Genomic DNA, 25196 nt, shown 5'->3' on the forward strand with positions numbered 1-25196 from the left:
TGCTCTCTTATCTCTTGTAGAATTCCTCCTTTCAGCCCCAGTTCTTTGTATAATAGAGATCAGACAGGGCAAGGGTGAGTTGTATCATTACTGACCAGGGCTTCTGTTTGTCTATCAAGCCCCTTTAAGGTCAAGGTCCTTCCCACCTACGATGCCAGCAAAGTGACTACGTCTGGGCCTGGCCTCAGCTCCTATGGGGTGCCTGCCAGCCTGCCTGTGGAGTTTGCAGTCGATGCCCGAGAGGCTGGTGAAGGCCGGCTTGCTGTCCAGATCACGGTAACTGTGTGGTGGTTTCGTTGTATATGTGGAGGGGGGTGGAGCCGAGCCCTATTAGGAAGACTTAATATTCTGGAAAGGGATAAAAACAGGAGTTTAATGACTAGTTTCTGCCCCCGATGCACATGTTTTTGGGATTCTTATAGTCATTGTGTCTGCTTGAGAGCAGGGTACTTATCAGAGCTTCTGATGGTGGGTGTGGCACCGGTCATTCTGTGTACTTTGTTATTACGTCTCTTCTTACACCAATTTTAAATGTTTTAATTGCCTATTGGGTTGACTAGAGCTAAAATTTTACATGCCAGAGAGCGTCCAACACGGGATTGTGTTTTCTTGAAGAGATCCCTCTTCAAGGGAACAAAGCCAGAGGTAAGCCCCTGGTAATATGCTTTATGGCTTACCAAAGAGGCTGGCACCTCTGACCTAGTGTGTGGCTCTGTCCTTAACATCTTCTCAAGGACCATGAGCCTGCCAGTGCTCTGGTCATCCGGTTTAAGGTGAACCAGAAGGAGAAAAGACAGAAGGAAGGAGACTGGCTCTTATGGATGGATGGTCTGTCTCTTGTACCTAGTGGCAAAGCTGCCAGCACGTGGAGAGCCTTGTATGCAGTGGTGTGCTTAGCTCATGAGGAGTGTCCTGTTGATAGCGGGAAGGGAAGGGAAGGGAAGGGAAGGGAAAGACAAGGCAGGCTGTGAGCTTTTGCCACAGTTGCCACTGTAGTTGAGTGTATTTGATACCCAAATACTGTCTGAATAGACCATCCTGGTGTGATCTGTGACCCTCTTCTTTCCCTGCCCACGTACAGCAGAACACGATCACACTAAGCCATCACTTGTCTGCTCCACTTGTAGAGGTGCTAGTTAAGGAGCATGGTTTGCTATGATTGGTTTCTACATGTCTATAGCAGCATCCCAAATAGCATTGCTCTATGGTTCACAGGACCAAGAGGGAAAGCCTCAAAGAGCCACCGTCCATGACAATAAAGATGGCACATACGCCGTTACCTACATCCCTGACAAGACCGGGCGCTATATGATTGGGGTCACCTATGGTGGAGACAACATTCCACTTTCTCCTTACCGTATCCGGGCCACGCAGACAGGCGATGCCAGCAAGTGCCTGGCCACAGGTGAGTGCAGGGGAGCACAGGGGTTAGGAATGTGTGGTCTGGCCTTCTCCAGCCATGTGATCAAGGAAAGTTGCTTAGGCTCTCTGAGCACCAGTCCATCCACACGTAGAGTGGAGATCTTTGGAGGTGAGAACATTAAGATTCCCGCAGCATTTCCAGATGTGAGAGGAGGCATCCCAGGGTTATTATGAGGATGAGGTAAGGTGAGGCGGGAAAGATGCCAAGTATGATGCCAGGGCAGGGGACCTCTTCTTCTGAGGTGAGGCACCAGTTGAGGTCTCTGACAGAAACTGCCGTCAGAAGCAGCGTATTTCTGCCTCTGTGCGAGGCGGGCTCATTTGTTCAGGATTCATTCGAGAGCATCTTACTGGATCAGCAATAGAGGAGAAGAAACACGGGAAAGGATTTGGGATTTTTCTCTCTGGAATTGATGAATATTTCCCCCTAACTCTTGCTTCAGTCTCTTAAATGAGGTTGCTTGACTGTATGGAGGGGCTTCTTCTAATCACTGAAGTCAGGTGGTCAGGCTTGCATCAAGGGGCTATAGGTACTTTTACCCAATGTGGTATTATTCTTCATTTATAAACAAATAATAAATAAATAGATAGATAGATAGATAAAAAGAAAGCACAGGGTCTCATGTATCCTGGCTGGCCTTGGACTTGCCCTGTAGCTGAGGATGTGACCAAAGGCTAGTCCTCCTGCCTTACTTCTCAATTGCTGAAATCAGATGCGTACAGCAGCACACCCGGTGTTGTGCCTTCCTAGACTTTGCATAGCTCAATGTTGCTGCTTTAGCAGATTTTAAAGCATGAAACCTGGCCTAGCCAGATGGCACAGTGGGTCAGGGTGCTTGCCAGCAAACCTGACAACCCAAGTTCAGTTCTCAGAGCCCACACACGTACACACTTATACATGCAAATACACAAACACACACACACACACACGCAATATCAGTCATTTATCAGTGGAGGGAAAACAAAAACAAAAATACTCGAGTCACTGACTCAGAAATAAATCCTTTACTTCTCTTGTAAATAAAAGGAAACTGCATGTGGTCTCCTCGGCCATGTGCTCTTGATTCTCTGGTCTGGTCCAGCTCAAGTTTGTAAATTGCTCACCTCCACCCTTGTTGTCTCACCCGTGGCAAAAGCTGAAAAACACTGGCCAGGCCACCACTTCTAGTCTGTGCATCCATCGCTAACCACTGGCTCAGGGCATGTTTGTGAGAGCTGGGGACTTCCTCTGGCTTTTCAGACCGGTTTCCTTCCCTAGCTCAGGCAGGGCTATCTTCCTTGGGCTGGTGGTACCTATTGGTCTCACCCCCTGTTCTGTGATGTGAGGCCTTCCCCACCGACAGCTGCATTCCTCTTCACTTCCCACTCTGTGGACAGCTGTCTTTGCACTCCCTGTTGCCCCTCTGTGCTTTGCATACTTTGACCAATGTGTTTTCCCTTTGCACTTTGTTATACTTTTTTTGCAAATCAGAGACAGAAAGATAAGCTGACTGGCTGGCTGTTGTTTGGGGCAGCCTTGCAAAGCCAAAACATGTTTGAGCAGATATTCCTTCGAGCAACACCCTTCCCAATGGTCTTTGAGATGCCCTCTGCCTGGCAGCAGTAAAGGTCTGTCCTTCACAGACCTAGACAGCCCAACATAGGTGACCTGTTCTGAGGTCATATGACCTGTTCTGAGGCCAGTATTCACAGCCAGTGCTTTACTTTTCTTCTGACCCTTTTTTCCCCAGGTCCTGGGATTGCTCCCACTGTGAAAACTGGCGAGGAAGTGGGCTTTGTAGTGGATGCCAAGACTGCGGGGAAGGGGAAAGTGACCTGCGTGATTCTGACCCCAGATGGCACCGAGGCTGAGGCTGATGTCATCGAAAATGAAGACGGCACCTATGACATTTTCTACACTGCTGCCAAGCCAGGCACCTATGTGATCTATGTGCGCTTCGGTGGCGTTGATATCCCCAATAGCCCCTTCACAGTCATGGTAAGCAGGGTTTCTTCCCCTGAGCCAGCTGTCACAGGCAGATACAGTCATGGCTGTCATTTGTTCAACTCTTACTGGACCATCTTTTTTCACAACCTTGGTTCTAGGTATAATCTCTAGAAACACTGATTTTGGGGGGAAATCTCATCAGTCGTGGAGGCACCTGCCATGCCAAGGGAGTTAGGCAACATCCTCACCTAAGCTAGCTCAGAGGGAGGCAGTTTCACATGGAGGGAGTGCAGGGGGGGTGGAGGGGGGAGGAAGGAAAACAATAAGCCACTGCATGTGGCTCTTTCCCTATCTCTACAGTTGGAGGAGAGGGGTCCTCATGATCTCTTACCTACACACTTGAGTCTGATGTCTCAGGATGCACAATACCTCCCATTGTGTCTGGATGAGAGTCAGAAAGGGGGTGTGTCTTGTCTTTTAAAGCCAGAAGCATCTGTAATAGAAGGGCACCACTGTGTGCACATCCCAGCTAACAAATAACCAGAGCCTTTAATTTTCAGTCCTGGGCGCCTTTTAGATGTTCTATAATCATGAAGGTTCTTCCACCAGGAGCATGGCAGAACTACGGCAGAATCACCACGTAAAACCTCAGAAGCAAGCCCTGTTTGCCCTGATAAAATGAGGAGTGCCCAGTCTAGACAGACACTGGGGGCCGTGTGGGCTCCCTCGCTGTGTCCTTTGATCCAGAAGGACAGTCACCCAGCCACAGGTCCTGGGCTGCCGGTGCCCCAACTCCACTTACCACCTATGATGAAGTGCTTTCTGGTTGCTTCATGTTGTACATCCATGGAGAAGGGCACAAAGGGTCCCTTCCAAAGGAAGCCCGGGGACAGTGTCCCCGTCTATAATCTGTGGTAGCTTTTCTCCTTTCCCTCCATGTGTGTTTAGCTATAAACATCCTGCCAGAGACCTGGAAGTTCTTTTCATATCTCAAATATGTAAACACTTGTCAACTTTGGGCACTGGCCATTAAGGAGTGTTTTTCTTCTCTTGGGGAGAAAACATTGCAATGAGAATGTCGGGTGTTATTTAAGGAAGTGCCCCGGTTGTAGCTATAAGATGCTGTGTTAACCCATGGTAGGCATGATCTTGTTAGCTTGGGTTGGGGGGTGGCGAAGAACAGCATCCCCTGGGCAGAGGTCATGGTGCTGCTGCCATGGGCTGGGGGATAAGAGACCCCAGATGCTTGGTCTGAGTGAGAAAATCAAGGTTAAATTTTGGAGACCACATTAGCAGAGGGCCAGAGGCCCGAAGTGGAGGCTTCTGAACCCATTAGAAATGAGTGTCCCTGAAGCCCTCAGTGCTCAAAACATAACGGTGCCTAGAGGCCACTCACTGCACCACTTCACTGGGTACCGGATAAACATGGACACCTGACACCGTAAGGATAGCAAATGCCTTAGGGAGACCACAGGTTTGGCCAGTTAAGTGTGCCACACATATGCGACATGCAAGTCCATGGATGCACAGTCTAATTGATTGTGGTTGCCGAGACGTTCTAGTTGCAGGACTGTATATACATCCTTAAAAGGCCTTCCTGTTAGTGACGTGGTTTTGACTTAGCTTTCCTCAGAACTGGCCAGAGAGACAAAGCTGGGTGTCGGTAAAGCCCTCTTCTGTGTTCCATGTTCTGGCTAAGGATAGTGATGAATCAGGCACAGGAAGCTGACCGTTTTTAAAAACGAATATGCTAAAACTTTAAAACATTAATGATTCGGGCATACATACCTTTCCCCTTGCCAGTCTGACCTGAAGCTGCACAGCTTACTTCAGTGGCAGCTTGTGGCTCCATCCAGCCAAATTCTGATACCTGTCACTTACTCGTGAATTGCGGATTCAAAGGACAAGTGCCTGTGACATTTGCAGAGAGGACAGCTTTCCCTCCAAGGGTAGTAAGAACGTATCTTTCACGCTAGGTATCATAGCACATGCTGATAATCACACATTTGGGAGGGAGAGATGGGAGAATTAAGCAGTTCGAGGCCACCCTTGGGTACATGGAGAGTTTGGGGCCAGCCTAAGCTACATAAGACCCTGTCTTTAGGGGAAAAAAATATATCATTTCACAATAACAAGCAAGCCAGGCTGGGGAGGAGGAGGAGCTAGAGCTCAAGCTGTATGGTCTCGGTGACAATAGCCATCTGGTATGATTCCCAATTAACCTCCATTTGCCACTGACTAGGCCACCGATGGGGAAGTCACAGCCATGGAGGAGGCACCGGTAAATGCATGTCCTGCTGGATTCAGGCCCTGGGTACACTTTGGTTGTTGGTTGTTTTGTTTGTTTGTTTGTTTGTTTTTTCCCTTTTTGCGTTTCTGGGTTTACTCGGCCTTCATGTTTAGAAAAGCTGCTGCTGCCTGCTTGTGGGGATCGCTTGAGTTCTCTGGTGTCCTGGCCGCTCGCTGGTGTGTTCCTCACTGATCATCCCATCGTCAAAACCCCACTTTCTCTCTAAGATCCACCTTCATGTCACTGCTTCCCCACGAATCGCCAGCCATCATGTCTGTGATCACTCTCCATGCAGTTCCCCGTCCTCCCCCCATGTTCAAAGAGCAAGATGGATGGCTGTCGGCGGGCCTCCTTGTGGCTCCCAAGCCACTACTCCTGCCTCTGGTTTCTGCCTAGGGGCAAAGTCACCTGCTACCACTCTGTGCCTTAAAACACACCTTCTTTTCCAGGCCACAAGCAACTAAACCTTTCCAGGTGGAGCCTCTTGGGACTCAGACATTGCTCTCTCCCCTTTTCCATTTTCCTGTGGGCAGTACTGGGAATTCTACAAGCACGCTGCAGAGCAAGCAGTTCCAAGCAACCAATCAGTGGACCGTCCCCAGCCCTTCCAACTCGGCCTAGGCTCGGGCCCAGTCAGACAAAAGCCCATAAATAACGCTGGTGACCACACCATCACCCCCAAATTTAGGCCTTGTTGTCCTTGTAGAATTCCCAGTGGTTCTGCCCCCCTGTAGCTCCACCAGCCCACACTGCTGTCCATCTTACCAAGTGAACGCTCTCGTGTTTTTAGGTGACCGAAGAGGCCTATGTCCCGGTGAGCGACATGAACGGCCTAGGCTTCAAACCCTTTGACCTGGTGATTCCATTTGCTGTCAGGAAAGGAGAAATCACAGGTAACTCCTTGGGACAGTTGCCTTACTGTTTGTCTGTTGCCCCCACCACCACCACCACAGGAGGTTGAGGGTGACTGCCATACGTCACACTTGCCTCCTTTCCCAGCACCCCCTGAGACATGGAATGTGTTTCTCTGCAAAGATATTGCAGGTTGCAGTACATTCTTGAGGAAACTGGTGTTTCTCCTCAGGCCTAGGAACTTCCTTGTTTAGAAACCACTCCACTGCCAGGTTTCCGTTCACCTTACCCCCCCCCCCCCCCCCCACCCCGGTTCCTCTAGCCACTCACTTTCCCGAATACAGCCTGACCTTAACACCAGAGTCTGTTGTACCAGTCCCTTTCCGGAAGCCCCGCCTCTTTTTTTCTGCTTCTTTTATTGGTTTGTGGTCTCCTTCAATCCTCTTTTGAACTTCTAATTTGCCTTTCGGAGACACCATCTGTTTGTTTGTTTGTTTGTTTGTTTGTTTGTTTCTCAGTTAGTTACCGATGGAATTTTATGGAAACCAAGGGGAATCTATCTATCTATGAGTTAGTTTCCTATGGCATCTTATGGAAGCCAAGGGGAAGCTGTAGAGAGCAAAGCAGTCTCCATCTTCCCACTGCGGGCCTTCGATGTTTCAAGTAACATGAGTGTTCTGGGGTCTGAGAAAACCTTTGTGATGAGGACGCCTATGTGTCACATCTATCGCTTGGGGGAACATCACCAATGATCCCACAGCCCTGTGTCCCTGTGCTCTCCAGGAGAGGTGCATATGCCTTCTGGGAAGAAAGCTACACCTGAGATCGTGGACAACAAGGACGGCACAGTCACTGTCAGATACGCCCCCACTGAAGTCGGCCTCCATGAGATGCACATCAAGTACATGGGCAGCCACATCCCTGGTAAGTGGGGTGCAGCCGCTCTCTAGCCTCTCGGACATCTGAGAGATGGTGGAGCTCTCCGCGGCAGGCACAGGAATGCCGTGGTTGCTTCCATGTGAAAACAGCCTGAGAGCCTCCCTCCTGAAGAGAGACTTCACTTCAGCATCCTGGGACATAGTGCAGGGCTGTGTGGCTGTGGTTGGTTGTTTTTGTAACTGTGTCAAGTGTGGCTGAGGATCAAGACAGGCACAGGAAGGGACGCCTTCTTGACTAGCCTGTAAAACCATGTGGGCCTGTGGGGCTTAGGACAGAGTCACATACTAAGACGCAGGGGTTAGAAGACAGATGGCCCCCGATAAGGAGAGCTAGCTTGTGTTCTCTGGCTATCACCCAGCCATATTAGTCACCTTCAGTTTGTTCTTCGTATTCATTTAAATGTCTTCTAATTTAATATTTTGCATAGGTAACATGATCGATTATATAACCTCTATCCACCTTCTCTCTTTGCAATTGATTGTTAGTAAATTTTATGTTTAATTTGAGAAAATTTTAAGACTGCATACAAGTGAAATACAGATTTTAAAATCCAGCCCCCTTTAACCGAAATGGGAGCAGGTTCACATCACCTGTCCTTGCCTTTTCCCTCTGGCAGCATGTCCAGGAAAGCTGCGCAGGTCTGCAAGCTGTGTAGCTTCTCCTCATCTGGATGAGCCACTGTCATGCCTCCCATTTCCACTGGAGAGCATTTCACCTCTTCCCGCCATTGCTGTCACCACTTGGATTTGGTCCCCGGGGCAGCAGTGCTGTGGGGCCAGACAAAGGCCTTTGTAATTTGGGTAGATTGTAGCGTATTGCCCTTCCTAGGCTTGTGACATTTGCATCCGAGCAGGGAAGGAAGCACCTGCCGAGCCACAGGCTTGCCCAGTGGAGTCTACACTGCAGTTGTTTCTTTGTTAGCCTGGCGATTGGAAGATGCACAGTACCTGGTGGTTTTTCCTGTGTGTGCCATGAGACAACTTTCCATATATTGTGTGTTTTCAGTTCTTAATGTCTGTACTGAATCTTCATGTTCTTCATCTGTCTTCCTATTGGAGAAATCAAGCTTTGGAGTGTCCCTTGCTTTAATTTAGGCTCATAGGTATATGCAAAACTTGGTTAAAGCAAAAATGGTTAGGATTCTAGTCCTGTAGATACAGAATTGAAGGAACAGACATTTCTCAAGCTTCAGGCAAGCATTGGATGCCCGTAAACTCACTCAGGAGGCTGAGGCCAGCCCGGGCTACACAATGAGACTATCAAAAACAGCGACAAACCTTCCTTTTCAGATGCTTCCTGTGTAGTTACTCGCGTACTCAGATTTATTCTGTTAAAAGAACGGCATAATGGTTCGTTTCTGTTACTGTGTGTATGCATATGTACGTGTAGGGTCACAGGCATGTAGAGGTGAGAAGAAAACTTTGAAGAGTTAGTCCTGCCTCTATACCTTGACATGAGTCCTAAGGCTCACACGTGGGTCACTAGGTTTGCACCAGTGTCTTCCCGCAGCGAGCCACCACACGCTGGGATGACACTCATGTCTCCGGTTAATGCGGCACACTGTTGCCTAACCTTGCTAGTGTACGTGGGCCTTACCATTTAATGAGTCCCAGTTTTGTTTCTGTCCTTGGCAAATGCAGAGAGCCCTCTGCAGTTCTACGTGAACTACCCCAACAGTGGGAGCGTGTCTGCCTACGGCCCAGGCCTTGTTTATGGAGTAGCCAACAAAACCGCCACCTTCACCATCGTCACGGAGGATGCAGGAGAAGGTAGGTTCTGCATGGTTTCTGTGTTTGTGCACGTGAAGGTAGGTTCTGCATGGTTTCTGTGTTTGTGCACGTGTAGCCTTCCATTGGGAGAGGTAGATGAACGTCACTGAAATGCGCTGGGCATGGTGACACACACGCATAGTCCCAGAGACTCAGTAGCCCGACATGGGCACATCACTTGAGTACAAAGCCAGCCTGAGCCATTTAGTGAGATCTAATCTCAAAAGAAACCACTATTATATGGTAGTATTTCTCTCGTTTTCTCTCACATAAAAAGCCACCTCTTACTCAAAATAAAAATGTTTAAGTTCTTATGATCTGAGTGAAATCGTATTTGTAATATGAACTACTTCATGTGCCTCACTTAGAATTCAAGTGGGCTTTTGACTGAAATTGGCTTTTATTTTTGTCCTTCTTGCTCACTTCATCCTCAGGATCTCCCCCGAGTTACTTAGCTGTACGTTCTAGCTGAAGTGCTCTGCTAACCAACCAAGTATTCACAGATCCCTCAGCCTACTGATCTGAAGGTGGCATCCACCCTGACCTCCGTGACAGTCTGTGCTAGCCCACCCTGTGTGTGTTGGATGTATAGCACTCTGTCTTATCCTTAGCACTCAGATCTTGGAGAGCTAGAGTTATTTAAGCAGTGCTGTGTTTCCAAATAGACTTTCCCCTGCTTTGGTACTTACATGGAGTGTGTCAGTCTGCCCCCCCCCCCCCCGCTACCGTCAGGGTCCCCCTTACTGACGACCCACCCTCCGTGTGCCCACTCTTTTAGGTGGTCTGGACTTGGCTATTGAGGGGCCCTCAAAAGCGGAGATCAGCTGCATTGACAACAAAGACGGGACCTGTACAGTGACCTACTTGCCCACCTTGCCAGGCGACTACAGCATCCTGGTCAAGTACAATGACAAACACATTCCGGGCAGCCCCTTCACCGCCAAGATCACAGGTAGGGCCATGGGAGGCTCCTGTGCCTGACCTGCCTCCTCTCCTCTTCTGCCTGGGATAGCAAGCTAGGCACTTGGTTTCTGTTCAGGCTGCCTATGTGCTCCTTTCTTAAGAGTTGCCATCCAGAAAGCAAGCCCTCAGATACAGGAATCAGGCTGAATGCAGGGGCTAAAGAGGCATCAGCATTGTGTGGCATGCAATGTCCACTCCTTCTTACTGATCAGAAAACGGAAGCTTGGAGCGGTGGCCATTTAGCCCAGTTCAGTGGTGTTCAGAGGCAAGTCACACCCTTCCGTAGCTTATGCCCCTGGCCTCTGTTCTGCCTGCTGGCTTGGGAACATAGCGTAACTTCTCAGGAAGATGCACACATCGAGGCTCCTGCCTCCAAGGTACTTAGATCTGTCTGCAACAGCACTGTGGGGAGTGGGGCTCATGCATCTCTGGGAAATGGCAGCAGGTGGCCGCTGCCGCCACTGCCAAAGATCACAAACTAATAGCTTTTATTATAGAATTTTCATACATTTCTCATTATACTTTGTTCTAATTCATCCCTGTTCACCAATGCCCTCTCTCTTCTACTGCCTGCCTCTTGTTGGTTCCCTTCATAGCCCCAAATTGTTCCCCTCTCTGCTTGGATTCCATTTCTCCTACGTACCCCTCCCTTAAGATAACGATAACTTCCTTCCCTCTCATGGTCCCCAGTGTAGTCTTCCCTCTCTGCCCCAAGACACACACACACACACACACACACACACACACACACACACACACACACACACTCTCATGGTCCCCAGTGTAGTCTACCCTCTCTGCCCCAAGACACACACACACACACACACACACACACACACACACACACACACCCCATGTGATGGAAACCATGTGGAGTTGGTTTTCTGAGTCGGCCTGACTTCATTTACAATGGTAATTTCCACTCATCCATTTTCCTGCAGATATCCTGATTTAACTTTTTAAGTATTGTTTCATTCAGTGTATGCAGCATATTTTCTTTATCCTTTCATCTGTTGATGGGCGTCCAGGCAGATTCTATTTCCTAACTGTTGTGAACAGAGCAGCAGTGTACCTGGAGGTGCAGGCGCCTCTGTAGCATGTTGACTTAGCGTCTCTCAGGCTTTGGCAGAAATCGATCAATTGGTGAAGCCGCCTGGAGTTTTCTGAGAACCTTGCACACTGATTGCCACAGTGGGTGACGTTAGTGTGCGTGCCCACCGTCAGTGGAGCAGGGTTCCACTCGCCAGCATTAGCTGTTCTCTGAGTTACTGATGATGGCCATTCCACAGGTTGGGGTGAGATAGACTCTCAAAGCAGACCGGCCAGTGGTGGTAGTGGACAACTTTAATCCCAGCACTTGGGAGGCAGAGGCAGGTGGATTTCTGAGTTTGAGGCTAGTCTGGTCTCTACAGAGCAAGGTCCAGGACAGCCAGAGCCACCTTGTCTCAAAAAAACCAAGAGGGGTCAGGGTCAGGCGGTGGTGACACACACCTTTAATCCCAGCATTCAGGAGGCAGAGAGAGGCTGGCGGGTCTCTCAGTTTTGAGGCCAACCTGATCTAAAAACGAAACAAAAAAATCCTTTTTTGCCTCCTGGCTAAGGATGTTGAGCACATTTTAAAAATACTTATTAGCCATTTGTGTTTCTCCTGTGAACTCTTATTTGATTTTCAACAAACTCTTGTTTGATTTTCACTGTTTAATTTCTTGCAGTTTGCACACTAACCGACACAAGGTGTAGTTCAGCAAAATTGCCCCACTCCCAATTCTATAGACTGTCTCTTCGCTCTGGTGTTTTCTTTGCTGTGCAGAAGCTATTTCATTTCATGTAAAGGTTTTGGTTTTTCTATGTCCTCCTGCAGTTTCTAAGTTTCTGGTCTCATATTGAGGTCTTTGATCCATTTTGAATTGAGTTTTGTGCAGAGTGAGAGACGGTTTCATTCTTCTGCATGTCAAAGATTCTTTTAAAAGTCAGTTCATGAGGACTGGCAGCTCAGTCCTTTCCAGCTTCTTGCTTTCCTCTGAACCAGTCATAAGCACCCATCATCCACCTAGGATGGTCATTATGTTCTCGCTGTCAGAGGCGCACAATTATCAAACGACTGTGGGTGATAGAATCTTGACTGCTCATCTCTAAGTGCTGTGTAGACTGTGCGCTCTGGACACCTGCAGCTAAGCCTGCACGTGTGATAGGAGCTGTGTTGGCTTTTTCTCAGATGATAGCAGACGCTGCTCCCAAGTGAAGCTGGGCTCGGCTGCCGACTTCCTTCTGGACATCAGTGAGACTGACCTCAGCACACTGACAGCCAGTATCAAGGCCCCATCTGGACGCGATGAGCCCTGCCTGCTAAAAAGACTGCCCAACAACCACATTGGTGAGCTCTGGGCTGCCCGTATGGTGGGGGCAGGGTGTGTGTGGGGGGAGCAGAGACTCCTTAGGAAGTGGGTGGTACGTCACAAGATGCTACAATAAGCCTGTATCATGTATGCCTCCTCCTCTGTGTTAACGTGCATGGACACTGGGCTGTCGCAAAGGAAAGGAGTCATATTTCCAAGCTTGAGACTATGACATCACATTCGTCACTTTCCTCACTACTGTGACAAAATGTCCAACAAAGCAGCTTAGGAAGGGAGAGGTTGATTGTGACTCCCTCTCCCTGTTCAATGATACAGTCCGTCACAGCAACAGAGAGTGAGACAGATGAGCGCCGGTGCTCAGCTTGGTGTAATCTATACACCAGCCCACAGCGCCAGCCCAGCATCGAGGCTGGCTCTTCTGATCACAGCTAACCTAACCTAGAAATGCCCTTACACACACACACACACACACACACACACACACACACACACACACAGGGTCCTTCTCCTAGATTACTTTAGATGACTTTAAATCTTGTCCATGAACACGTTCTCTCACTGGCACAACCATTCTCCTTCCCCGGCTTCTTTTCCTTCACCCTTTCCCCACCTCCACTTACTAAACCTCCACTTGTGTTCCGGTCCAGGCATTTCCTTCATCCCCCGAGAGGTGGGCGAACATCTAGTCAGCATCAAGAAGAATGGCAACCACGTGGCCAACAGCCCCGTATCCATTATGGTGGTGCAGTCTGAAATTGGCGATGCTCGCCGGGCCAAAGTCTATGGCCGAGGCCTGTCAGAAGGTCGGACTTTTGAGATGTCTGACTTCATCGTGGACACTAGAGATGCAGGTTTGTGGGGTAGTTCCATGGTAAACGCCTGGAGCTTGTGGCTGCTTGTTCATCCTCTCATACTGTGAACTCTTTTATTTCCAAGCATCGTGCTTGCCTCTCTACCTGAGGCACAATAGTAGGAATGTGCTTTACAGAGGGGAAGAAAAAAAAAACCTGAGACACATGGGGATTATAAATAACCCCATGTGTTTCTGAGGTCCAAACTCAGATCCACAAGCTCTTACAGACCTGTTCTTTTTTGTTGTTGTTGTTTTGTTTTTTGTTTTTTTCCAGACAGGGTTTCTCTGTGTAGCCTTGGCTGTCCTGGACTCTTGTAGACCAGGCTGGCCTCGAACTCACAGTGATTCGCCTGCCTCTGCCTCCTGAGTGTAGGGATTAAAGGCGTGTGCCACCACACTCAGCCAGACCTGTTGTTTTATGTGTACTGACATTGTTTTTGGCCCCAGTGGTCTCTTGGACTCCTCCTGAGCAGAGCCTGTTGGCTTAAGTTGAGAGTGCTTTGGGCAAAATAAGACGGACCACTCGGTACATCCCTCTTGGAGATGCTTTGAGTTAGGTTGCGTTCTCTCAAGCCGTACCACGTCCCAGTACCTCTGTCATCTGTCTTCTTGAGTGGCAGTGGCAGCCACATTGGTGAGCTCTAGACAGAGTTATAACCCCAGGACAGAAACTGAAAAAAATATCTGCCCCAACTTAATGCTCACTGTTGAAATTTCATGCTATTGAACTTTAGGGTCTGCTGGCATGGCCGACATAGCTGTTTGCTATGTGAGAATTGAGATAACCCTTTGAGACAGTACGGGCATTTATTGAGGGGCATATAGTTGCACAGGACCCATATTCAAGTGGGACATTGGTAGATACCTTCAAGGAAGGAGTTGTCTGGTCAAGGCTACAGTCGGCAGGTTGTCCTGCTGTGGGTCTTCTCAGGGCTTTTGGCTTGCTCCTTTGCCACGGGCCCTCAATGCTGGATACTTTTCTTTCTGTTCTGTGTAAATTATTCCAGTATCGAGGGTCGAGTAGCCCTGCTGCGTTCATCATTTCTCTCAGGAGTTGTGTCAGGACAGGCTGCTGTGTTGCAGGTTATGGTGGCATCTCCTTGGCGGTAGAAGGACCCAGCAAGGTGGACATCCAGACAGAGGACCTGGAGGATGGTACCTGCAAGGTGTCCTACTTCCCCACTGTGCCTGGGGTCTATATCGTCTCCACCAAATTTGCTGATGAGCATGTGCCAGGTATGAGAACCCCTCGGCCTTCCCTCTGTGATGCTGGGGGTTTTAAGTAAATGCCATCTGTGCCCCAGTGTTGAGGCTGCTCACATGGTCCCTCTTGGTCTTTCAGGAAGTCCATTCACTGTGAAGATCAGTGGTGAGGGAAGAGTCAAAGAGAGTATCACGCGGACCAGCAGGGCCCCATCTGTGGCTACAGTTGGCAGTATCTGTGACCTGAACTTGAAGATCCCCGGTGAGTGTGGGGAGTTAGTGGGTCCAACTACAGGCATGGCCTGAAGCTCATTGTCCATCTTGACACTGGGGGCATTTTTATTGTACAAGCTTTCTTTTTTCTTTTTTGGGGGGGCGGGGTTTCAAGACAGGGTTTCTCTGTGTAGCCTTGGCTGTCCTGTACTTGCATTATAGATCAGGCTGGCCTCGAATTCACAGGGATCCACCTGCCTCTGCCTCCCAAGTGCTGGGATTAAAGGCGTGTGCCACCACCGCCCGGCGCTTTGTTTTTTTTGTTTTTTTTTTTTTAATTACATATACAGTATTCTGCCTGTTTGTATTCCTACATGACAGAAGAGGGCACCAGATCTCATTATAGATGGTTGTGAGCCATCATGTGGTTGCTGGGAATTGAACTCAGGACCTCTGGAAGAGCAGACAGTGCTCTTAACCATTGGTCTATCTCATCAGCCCCAAGTTTTCTTATTTAGTTTTAAAAAAAAATTTTAAGGTCTCATTATGTAGCACAGAGTGGCTGTGCTGCCTCAGGGCTAGAGGCTAGGGGCACCACAATGGGATTTTTGTTTTTCACAGAGGCTCATTTAGAAAGAAATGTGCTGACCTCTTAACACTCACTCACACACACACACACCACTCACACACACACACACACACACACACACCACTCACACACACACACACACCCGCCACTGCCGCCGATGAAGGTAGTTTTGTCGCATTGTCTAGGGAAGCCTAGGTCTGCTTTTACATTTACTCTTTGCCACTGAAAATAATGTCAGTGGGAAACACAGCCCTGCTGATGCCAGTATCTAGAAGCAGTTAGGAGGTGAGCCTTTCGGTTCATGTTTTTGATCCTTAATGTGAGAACTAGAGTTTTGCATAAAACTGGGTGTGGCCCATTGTGCTGCTTCACAATAAATTGTTTTTCCGCCCAGGGCCACATGCTACTGGTAGGCCAACAGCCTGCCTGAAGAGTGGCTGGGATTTGCGTGTGTGTGTGTGTGTGTGTGTGTGTGTGTGTGTGTGTGTGTGTGTGCGCGCGCGTGTGCACAGAGAATCGATGTGTCAGTGAACGCTTCGAGACTCCTCTGCCCACAATCTGTCACAGCCTGTGGGAGTCACACAAACTCTACAGAGAAGGGAGATGGCTAAGGTCATAAAGTCAAGCAAGAGGCCTTGACTTCTGTCTCCAGATTTGACTTCCATCTCCATCTTGCATTTGAAAAAAATAGAGAAAGAAAAGCCGGTGTGATGGTACCTGCCTGTAGTCCCAGCCCTGGGGAGGCAGGGATGAGAGAAAGGTCCTAGCTAAACTGGCGCTCCTCAGGCTAGTGAGAGACACTGTCTCAAAAAACAAGGTGGATGACGCCTACAGAACAAGACCTGAGGCTGGGGGCGACTGGAGAGATGGCTCAGTAGTTAAGAGCACTGACTGCTTTTCCAGAGGTTCTGAGTTCAATTCCCAGCAACCACGTGGTGGCTCACAACCATCTACAATGTGACCTAATGTGCACTGTATACGTAATAAATAAAATAGTCTTTAAGAAAAAAAAACAACCCAAGGCTGTCCTCTGGCTTGCACATGCACACAGGTACACACACACACTCACACATACACATGAACATGTGCACCCACTCGTACACACATGAAAACATATACACATGTGAAAGATGCACATCTGCTCTTAAGAGGGAGGTGCTCTCTCTTAGCTGGGCACATTCCCTTCACCCTCCCTTCTTAGCTGCAGTCAGTGGATTCTTGCGCACGGGCACCAACATTGTCCTCAAATGTGAATGTTGTTAACACCTCATGACTACCTCAGGATCACTCTTTAAAAACTGTTGATTTGAATGTGACGGAATGGCACAAGGTTCCGTTCGTGTACTTCAAGGTGGAGGAAGATAGGCGGCCAGTTCAGGGGTGGCTTGCCAGTGAATTTACACATGGCCGTGCTTTGGTAAACCATCCTCCAGAAATATATAGCATCCTGTTTCTCCTCATCCTCTACCAGCAGGAGGCATTCTGCCGTTCACTCTCCTGGGCAAATGTGGTTGTCTCCGGTTCATTCTTATTTCTAGGACAGCTTTTGACATGGAGTTTGCTTTGCCTTCCACCTTTCATCTAGCAAGTCACCTGTTCTCTTTGCCGACTCTCATTTGAGGAACTCGAGGATCTGTGTGCAGTGTGGACGTGTGACCTCTGTCTTAAGCCACTTCCGGCTCTTTGTCATTTGTTTCCAGTTACTTGCTAGTGGAAGAGTCGGCCGGTGGCACTCTCCTCTTTATCCACCTGACCCCGTCTCACCCAATAGAGGGGGAGGATTCATCAGCACCTGGGGACCTGGCCACATGGGTGATCTTAGTGACAAAAGTAGCATGCTTTGACAATAGTAGACATTCACTTCTCCCAGCTATGGAGGCTGTGTGAGTCATACTGGATTAACAGGAGTAAATTCCAGGAAAGACCTTCTTCTTGGTTGCAGATGGCCAACGTGTATGCTAACCTAGTGAGAAGACAGAAAAAAGGCTGCCGGGGACCCTTCTGAGGGCACTAAGTCATTATGAGGTCTCCACTCAACCTCAGTGAATCTGCGTTGTCTCCCCTGCGCCTCTCTAGAACCATACTTCTGTCGGGTAGAGTTTGCCAAAGGAACTTGGCAGAGCCGCAGACATTATTAGGTCCATACCGTGGCACGACTGCTCCTCAACCTCTCTCTCTTTCTTTCTCGGCCCATAGGATACAGAATCATGAAACTGCCACCTGGTGCAGTTTTATTGGGGCTCTGGGTGATGGCCACATCCCATGCCACGTGCTTTTGTTTCCTCCGTGCCAGTGCAGGCGCAGCTGTCTGTGAGAAGTGAGCAGCTTGCCTCATAGATGTGATTTACTTCCTGGTGCTTGCAACCCAAGGCATTGCTTTTCTGAGAATGTGGCCTCTTGACCTCGGCTGAAAGCTTTGCTCACGCACACTTCTTCCTTTGCCACTGAGACTGGCGTGTGTTCACTTTGGTCTCTGAATGCCTTTGACTTTGTTGCCTAAAAGAGGCACCAAAACTTGACAATAGGGCATGAAGGCTCATGGGGCCAGTGGGATGGCGCAGTGGCCAAGGGTGCCTGCTGCTAAGCTTGATGACCTAAGTTTGATCCCCAAGGTCCACACGTTGGCAGGAGAGAAACACTCCTGAAGGTTGTCCTCTGCCCCCTACAGGCATTCCGTACCACACATGCGTATACGCACACAATGCATACGTCAATTAAAATGCAGGAGAGAGACACAGGAAGGCTGTTGTGTTTCCTCCCCTCTCTCTGTAGAGAAGAACTTGCCTGTGCATGACATGTGGCCGCACCCCTTTTTCTTAGAAATGTGAGTTTTATTCTATGCTGTAGCTGCCTGCATAGGTCCTAGTTTGACACTGCCATATAGAGGTAACTAGGCACAAGCCAGGATCGCTGTTGACATAGCTCAACGGGACAGGAAGTGTCGGCCTTGCCCCCTTCATGCTGCCCACAGGAGAGCTGACCTCCAGCCCCAAGGGGAGTCCACGCACCTCATGCCCCTGAGCTGTACCTGCCTCACCCTTCTGCTCACCCTGTGTGCCCTGCCTGGCCCTCGGTCTTTGTCCTAACTCTCTTCTCCAACCTTCTACTCTCAGAGATCAACAGCAGCGACATGTCTGCCCAGGTCACCAGCCCCTCCGGCCATGTCACCGAGGCAGAGATTGTGCCGATGGGAAAGAACTCTCACTGTGTTCGATTTGTGCCCCAGGAGATGGGCGTTCACACAGTCAGCGTAAAGTACCGTGGACAGCACGTAACAGGAAGCCCCTTCCAGTTCACCGTGGGGCCCCTTGGCGAAGGGGGTGCCCACAAGGTCCGGGCAGGAGGCCCTGGCCTGGAGAGGGGAGAAGCAGGCATCCCAGGTAAGAATTGGGGCAGGGTTTAAGTAGAGACAAGTAAGTGTACACTGTACCCATCGCTCTAAAGAGACAACGTCCAGTGGGTGGCTGTAAGGGACATTTCTTATTCAACGCTTTTAAAGCTAAGTAAGATTGGGAATCACTCACCTACCTACACAAAGCCAAACGGACTTAGACAGGTTTTGCTAAGTGTTAACATTAGTGTGCATGAAGTCTCTTAAGAGATGAGCAATAACTGTTTGCAGCGCATTCTTAAGAACCGGTGTTCTGTGCGACGCACTCAAATGCTGCAAAGCTGATTTGAGGGGTCCCCTCCTGTGGTGTCGGGGAATCCAAATGTTCTCATTCTCTTCTGGTTTGGTTTGGGTGTGTTCCCTGGTACCCATTTCCACACGAACCTTCATGATCATTGGCGGTGCTTCAGAAGCCACAATGATGGCCTTTGCCTGGGGCCTGCTTGGGACTAAGGGCAAAAGGAAAATGCTGTCAAAAGGGGCTGAAACTACTGCTGGCTTGAGCTAGAAGAGGGCCAGGGGCTCTCGGGCTTTTGGGCTCTCGGGCTCTCTCACTAACCAGGTGTTTCTTTGTCTCAGCCGAGTTCAGCATCTGGACCCGGGAAGCAGGTGCTGGAGGCCTCTCCATTGCTGTTGAGGGCCCTAGTAAGGCCGAGATTACATTCGATGACCATAAAAATGGGTCATGTGGTGTGTCTTATATTGCCCAAGAACCTGGTATGTACTCAAGGGTTGACGAAGGATGTTTTCCTTGTTTAGAGAAGGTATAGTTGCCAGGATCAGAAACTCATCAAGTTAGGTCAGGTAAATAGGCATTTGCATGTGGGGGGCACACGGGGGAGCACCTCAGGCCTTCAAGAGATGAGGAGTCTTGTTCTCATCATCTCTTGTCTTTTACTGATGGTCTCTGCTTGCTTGCTTGCTTGCTTTTTTTTAATTTTATTTTATTTTTAATTGTGAGAAGTAATGGACTTTATTGTCTGATCCGGATAGCCTGCTTTCCCCTTCCTCTCAAATGCGTCTTTCCTGTCCGCAGACCAGCCAGACACTGCCTGCATGTGACCAGTAGCTGGTTTGGCTGCACTAGGAGAGTGGCTTTGACATCTGAGAACACAGAGCAGAGATTTGTCACCTTTGGTGTGCCTGGAAATCTGATAAAACATGTCTGTCCTCGGGATAGTTTTTGTTTTATTTTGTTTTGTTTTGGCATGTGCAGCATATAAAGTACATCAAATCATAAAAGAAATCAATTCTAGTCAAATACACGTGTGACAGCCAGGTGTGGTCACTCAAGCCACATGGGAGGCTGAAGCAAAACTGTTGCCATGGCATGTAGAGCCAGCCAGAATTAACCATGGAGAGCTCCAGGCTGACCTGGGCCACAGAGCAGAGTGAACCTTGTCTCGAATAAATAAAACTTTATTAAAGTATAGTTAGCAAATACATAGCAGTAATGATCTTGATGATCTTAATTTCAAAGTAGTATTGAGTGTAAGCAATAATAGATATAATGCTCAAAATACAATGCAATACCTCGCTATATAATGTATAATATTGGCCACACAAGGCAACAAGTGCTTCTTTTGTACAATGATTGCTAGTTGATATCCCAATGAAGAATCCTCTTAGATAGAGATCAGTGGACATACGGATGCAACTGCTTTTCCTGTTCATGCCCCTGGCTCTTCTGGATTCTATAGACAGATGACACTGTGGACCCAAGTCAAGAATCTCTGATGCTTACCCCACTAATAAAATCCTGTTGTCTCAGTGTTAGCCAGATGACCAACCCTCTTTCAGCCAATCAACTGTCGCCTTAAGGGAGTGCTAGTCCCTGAAGACATTTGAGCGCAGCTTAAGCCAGTGGCCACTATGGAAGTACCTTTCTGGCATCTCTGAAAATGTGGGGCTTTCCTCTCCCAACAGGTAACTACGAGGTGTCCATCAAGTTCAACGATGAACACATCCCTGAGAGCCCTTACCTGGTACCCGTCATCGCACCGTCAGACGACGCTCGCTGCCTCACTGTTATGAGCCTTCAGGTGAGACGCAAGGAAGCATCCATGTCCTTGGCCACAGGCCGACCAGTGAGGCTCCTGGACTCCGGAGGCCACTTTAATCCTCTCTTGGGCACCAAGCCCTTGTTGAGAGTTGGCAGCCAGATGTCACCAATCTTGGGGCAGCAGTCCTGGGGCAGGGTCACCTCCTTATGCTCCCAGAGCAAAAGACAGTTTGAGCAAGCACAAACAGACTTAGTAAACAATATACCTTACCACTCAGGGATAAGTTTGCTCTTAGATATTTATGCAGGAGAGACAAAGGAAGCCTGTTAATCATTGGCTGAAGGAACAGGAGAGCTTTCAGGACAGAACAGACAATGCTAACACTCTGATTTGTAGCTATAATGGTTGTTGGCTTCCTTTCCCCAAAGCTAACTGCATTTTTTTTTTTTTTTTTTTTTTTTTTTTTGTAATGAAGGTGATTTGTTTATGATAAGGAACCATGCTGAGAACTTTATCAGTGTTACTTCAGAAAATCCTTACAACACCCCAATGGCCAACTTCTTTTGACCTAATTTTAAAGATGGTACAGAATGATTCTAGCCAAGAACTCTAGTAGGTTCCTGAGGTGGCAGTGGGAGCTCTGTCCCCAAAAACCTATTCCCCTGTGACTATGACTGCACTTGCCTTCAGTCTCACCACAGGTGCGAGTGCTAACACACATAGGCACGTGCATGCACACACACACACATATACACACACTCACATACATACACACTTAAACACATATATAGGCACATACACATGCACACACAGAGTTAGCGCCAGAGCCAAACTGAGAGCCACTGGGGCTGCCTCTGTGTCAGCTTGGAACACCGAACTTGTTTGAATTAGGAGAAGCAAGTAGGTTGTAGAATAACACCAGACGACGCAAAACACTGTTTCCAGTTTTTAAATAGCCTGTAGCTATCCCGGTTCTTAAAAGCACTTGGGTTAGAATCCAGTCTGACATTTGGAGCGGTGATAGAGCAGCTAGCTGCACACTTTCGGTTTACATTTGAGAGTCCCATCTCTACGCTGAGAGAACAGAGTGCTGCTAGTTAGAGTCCTAGCCACACCAGAGTCCCAGCCTATGATTGATGCAGTCTCAGTTGGAGAACCCCAGGTCCTGACTGGTCGCCCGTGGTACAGATGTTTTTCTTGTGTTTCACTTAAAGGCTTCTTAACAGAAGCTCTTGTGGCCGCCTTAGCTGAAACCTATATAGAGGGAGATAAATGCAGCATTTGTTGAGGGCAGAGAGCTGCCTTCCTGCATCTCGAAGATTCCTTTTCAGATCTTCAGAGACATTTATCTCCCTCTTGAGGATTTAGCGGCGACCCTCAGGTAACAGGGACTGGTTTGCTCCCACAAGCTGGCTCTGAGTGGTCCCCTCCAGCACTTCTGTTGAGTCCTCCTGTCACAGTTTGCTCAGGAGCATTTCTGTAAGTATGTACTCACTCCACGCCAAGGGATATGTAAATTATTTATCAGAGCCGCTGCCAAGGCCTGCCCGACATCTGGTGCTGGTTAGACGTGAGAAGCGTGTTTTGTTTTATCTGACTTTTGAGCCTTTTCGTAGAAAAGTGGAGTCGGCTGGCACTTTGTGGGGGAGGCGATAGAATGGAGATTTCTGGAAATTAAAGAATTAAATTAAAATAAAGTTTGTATTATGCCCCCCCCAGGCTGTATCCTCCAGGCATCAGAGATTCATACAACATTCTACACGTTCCTCGTCTTCCCAGTGTAGTTTAAGAGTCACTAGCCACAGGTGGCTGCCCAGCTAAAGAAGCTGAATTTTTCTTGTGCAATTTGAAGTGCTTTAAGTTGGTACACTTAGACCTGTGGCTGGGGACTAACCCAGGGGATGCAGTGCTGTGAGGGGCCTGCTCTGGAGAAGTTGTCAGAATCTGCATGTTAACCGAATTCCTAGATAGCTCCTTTGCATACCAAGTGTGAGCTGTCTCCAGCAAGTTCAAGCCAGAACTGGACCATGTAAAGCCTTCTTACCTTCCAATCAATCATAACCCGCATGGACCAATCATAACCAAAAGTGTGGCTTGGCTCTGAGTACCTAGTGCCTGCCTAAGCCCCTCCTCCAAGAATGTGTACTTTTTAAGACAGGACCGGAGTGAAGCTGAGCCAGGAAAGAATGAAGGCCACGCTTTTCTTTGGAATTTCTTCTTTTGCTGTGGCCCAGAGGCAACACTAAATACATAGTAATACTGAACAGTGTGCTGCCATTTTTGGAGCCCTGTGACGTATGGGCCGGGTCCTGGGCTCTCTTGTTAGCATCATTTCACATGTTCTTCACAACCAGAGAGGGTCTTTACTGTGTCCATTTTACAAACAAGGAAAATGAGACTCAAATTTAACTTACTACTAGGGGGAAAAAGTAGTTAAGGGAAGTGCAGCCTACTTTGCACGTGTAACTCTTTCCAGTTTTATCAAAAGTGCCGCCCATTACTGCGCTTAATTTAAAAACAATAACAAGAGCAGTGACAGAAAATTTGCTTCATGTCAGGAAACCTGCACCCAGACTCCTAAAAAGGAATCTGACAGTGAGGATGGTGGTGAGTTAGCTGGGAAGGACCTGTGGTTTTGGGCTGTGCAGAGCTTGTTTGGGATGCTCTAATCATAGTTCTCTTGACTGAAATGTCTCAAGTCTCCTGTCCCTGAAGCATTCTCCCACCCTGAATGTCTGAATAAAAGAGTGCAGTGTGAGCCCAGCGCAGTGGTGCACACCTTTAATCCCAGCACTCAGGGAGGCAGAGACAGGCAGGTCTGAGTGTTCAAGACCAGCCTGGTCTACAAAGTGAGTCCAAGCCAGCCAAAGCTACATAGAAATGCCCTGTCTCAAAAGAGTGCAGTGTGTTTCTGTTTACTGGTAGGAATGTGGAAGCATAAGTAAGTCAGCTACCCAGTTTTGTCGTTGGGTATATACGGGAGAAAGAATCTTCTGAGCCTGTTGCATGAGAATTCCACCTGGAACCTCCCTTGGGTCAGTGTGTGCCGCTGAGCAGGAACACCGGGTGCCATAACCTGTCTAATGTATTGAATTCTCAGGAATCAGGATTAAAGGTTAACCAGCCAGCATCCTTTGCTATAAGGTTGAATGGTGCAAAAGGAAAGATTGATGCTAAGGTGCACAGCCCCTCAGGAGCCGTAGAGGAGTGCCACGTGTCTGAACTTGAGCCAGGTAAGCAGCAGGGCTGGCACTGGCTCTCACCACCAGTGTTTCTAGCAGATTGTCCTACAGCTGTGCCCCCTGGGGCAGGACTCTTCAGCCACCATACTGCCGGGCATCATTTATAAAATGGAGTAGACGTGATTGCCAGGAACACGGAGACTCTTTATGTGACATTAATAACCCTTCTCCTTTCCTCTTTAAATAAAGTCTACTTTATTTCCTGCTACTTTTATCAGATTCCTTTTACATGACATTAGTCACAATTTTCGATCGTATTTTAAGAGAACCTTACAGTTTTATTATATTCCTGGCTTTCTGACATGGGGCTGTTTTGATCTTACCCGACTCCAAGAGAATCCAGGACTCTGGGGCTTAATGCCTCCAATTTATGGGATGCTGATGTCAGTCAGCTTTAAAGGGGCCATTTTGTCGATGAACACTTATTATATGTTAGAGACTTGGCAGGAAAGTAAAGCTAGTGCATATACAGTTCTAGCCTCAAAGCATTACTGGCGTTGGTCCATATCTATAATCTTAGTACTTGAGAAACTAAAGTAGGAGGATTTCAAGTTCAAGGCTAGCCTGGGCTACAAAGCAAGACTCAAAAAAACAAAAACAAAAAAAAAAAAGCAATCGGCTAGAACTAGTCAGAATGAGGCTTAAAACCTGAGGATTAGAGACAGCCCTAAGTGATGCTCCAGGAGAACCAAGGAGCGGGTTGTAGGGGTGTGAGAGTGGGAGGGACACTTTTTGCCTAGGCAGGGCCAGGAAGGCTTCATTCAATGTGGTCTTTGACACCTATTGCTGTTGGGCATTTGCTGTGTGCTCACCTGCATCCAGTGAGGATGGAAATATAGAGCAGCAGTTCTCAACCCGTGGGTTACAGCCCCTTTGGGGCTCATTGGACCCTTTCACAGGAATTGCCGAAGACTTGGAAAACAGGGCTGTTTGCATTATGATTCATAACCGTAACAAAATTACAGTTACGAAGTGGCAACAAAAATAATTTTATTTCCTCGCCACAATATGAGGAAGAGTATGTATTAAAGGGTCACAGCATTGGGAGGTTGAGAACCACTGGCCTAGAACATGGGTGAACAGCTATGTATGTTCCTCTCACTGGACAGAAAAGACACGGGAGCTCAGGAGAAACAAAGTGGGGAGGAGGCCTTGACCATGTCTTAGCCAACATTAGGCCACG

General features: G+C 48.3%; 1 protein-coding gene across 3 annotated transcripts in view; it reads left to right on the forward strand.

Annotated features, from left to right (window-relative positions):
- Positions 1 to 25196, forward strand: part of Flnb (filamin B) — a 130815-nt gene that overhangs the window by 94829 nt on the left and 10790 nt on the right. Inside the window, exons 27-42 of one of the 3 annotated variants that reach the window (XM_051172872.1) lie at positions 120 to 276; positions 1216 to 1405; positions 3153 to 3400; positions 5592 to 5663; positions 6430 to 6532; positions 7275 to 7415; positions 9071 to 9199; positions 9978 to 10151; positions 12378 to 12536; positions 13167 to 13370; positions 14456 to 14608; positions 14715 to 14837; positions 18491 to 18757; positions 19348 to 19485; positions 20695 to 20810; positions 23872 to 24004. In XM_051172872.1, coding sequence (XP_051028829.1) covers positions 120 to 276; positions 1216 to 1405; positions 3153 to 3400; positions 5592 to 5663; positions 6430 to 6532; positions 7275 to 7415; positions 9071 to 9199; positions 9978 to 10151; positions 12378 to 12536; positions 13167 to 13370; positions 14456 to 14608; positions 14715 to 14837; positions 18491 to 18757; positions 19348 to 19485; positions 20695 to 20810; positions 23872 to 24004 — 2507 coding nt within the window. The remainder of the gene's footprint in view (positions 1 to 119; positions 277 to 1215; positions 1406 to 3152; positions 3401 to 5591; positions 5664 to 6429; positions 6533 to 7274; positions 7416 to 9070; positions 9200 to 9977; positions 10152 to 12377; positions 12537 to 13166; positions 13371 to 14455; positions 14609 to 14714; positions 14838 to 18490; positions 18758 to 19347; positions 19486 to 20694; positions 20811 to 23871; positions 24005 to 25196) is intronic. The other 2 variants (XM_051172880.1, XM_051172889.1) reach the window with 2 other exon arrangements.

The sequence above is a fragment of the Acomys russatus genome, chromosome 3, assembly GCF_903995435.1.
Source record: "Acomys russatus chromosome 3, mAcoRus1.1, whole genome shotgun sequence".
NCBI lineage: Eukaryota > Metazoa > Chordata > Mammalia > Rodentia > Muridae > Acomys > Acomys russatus.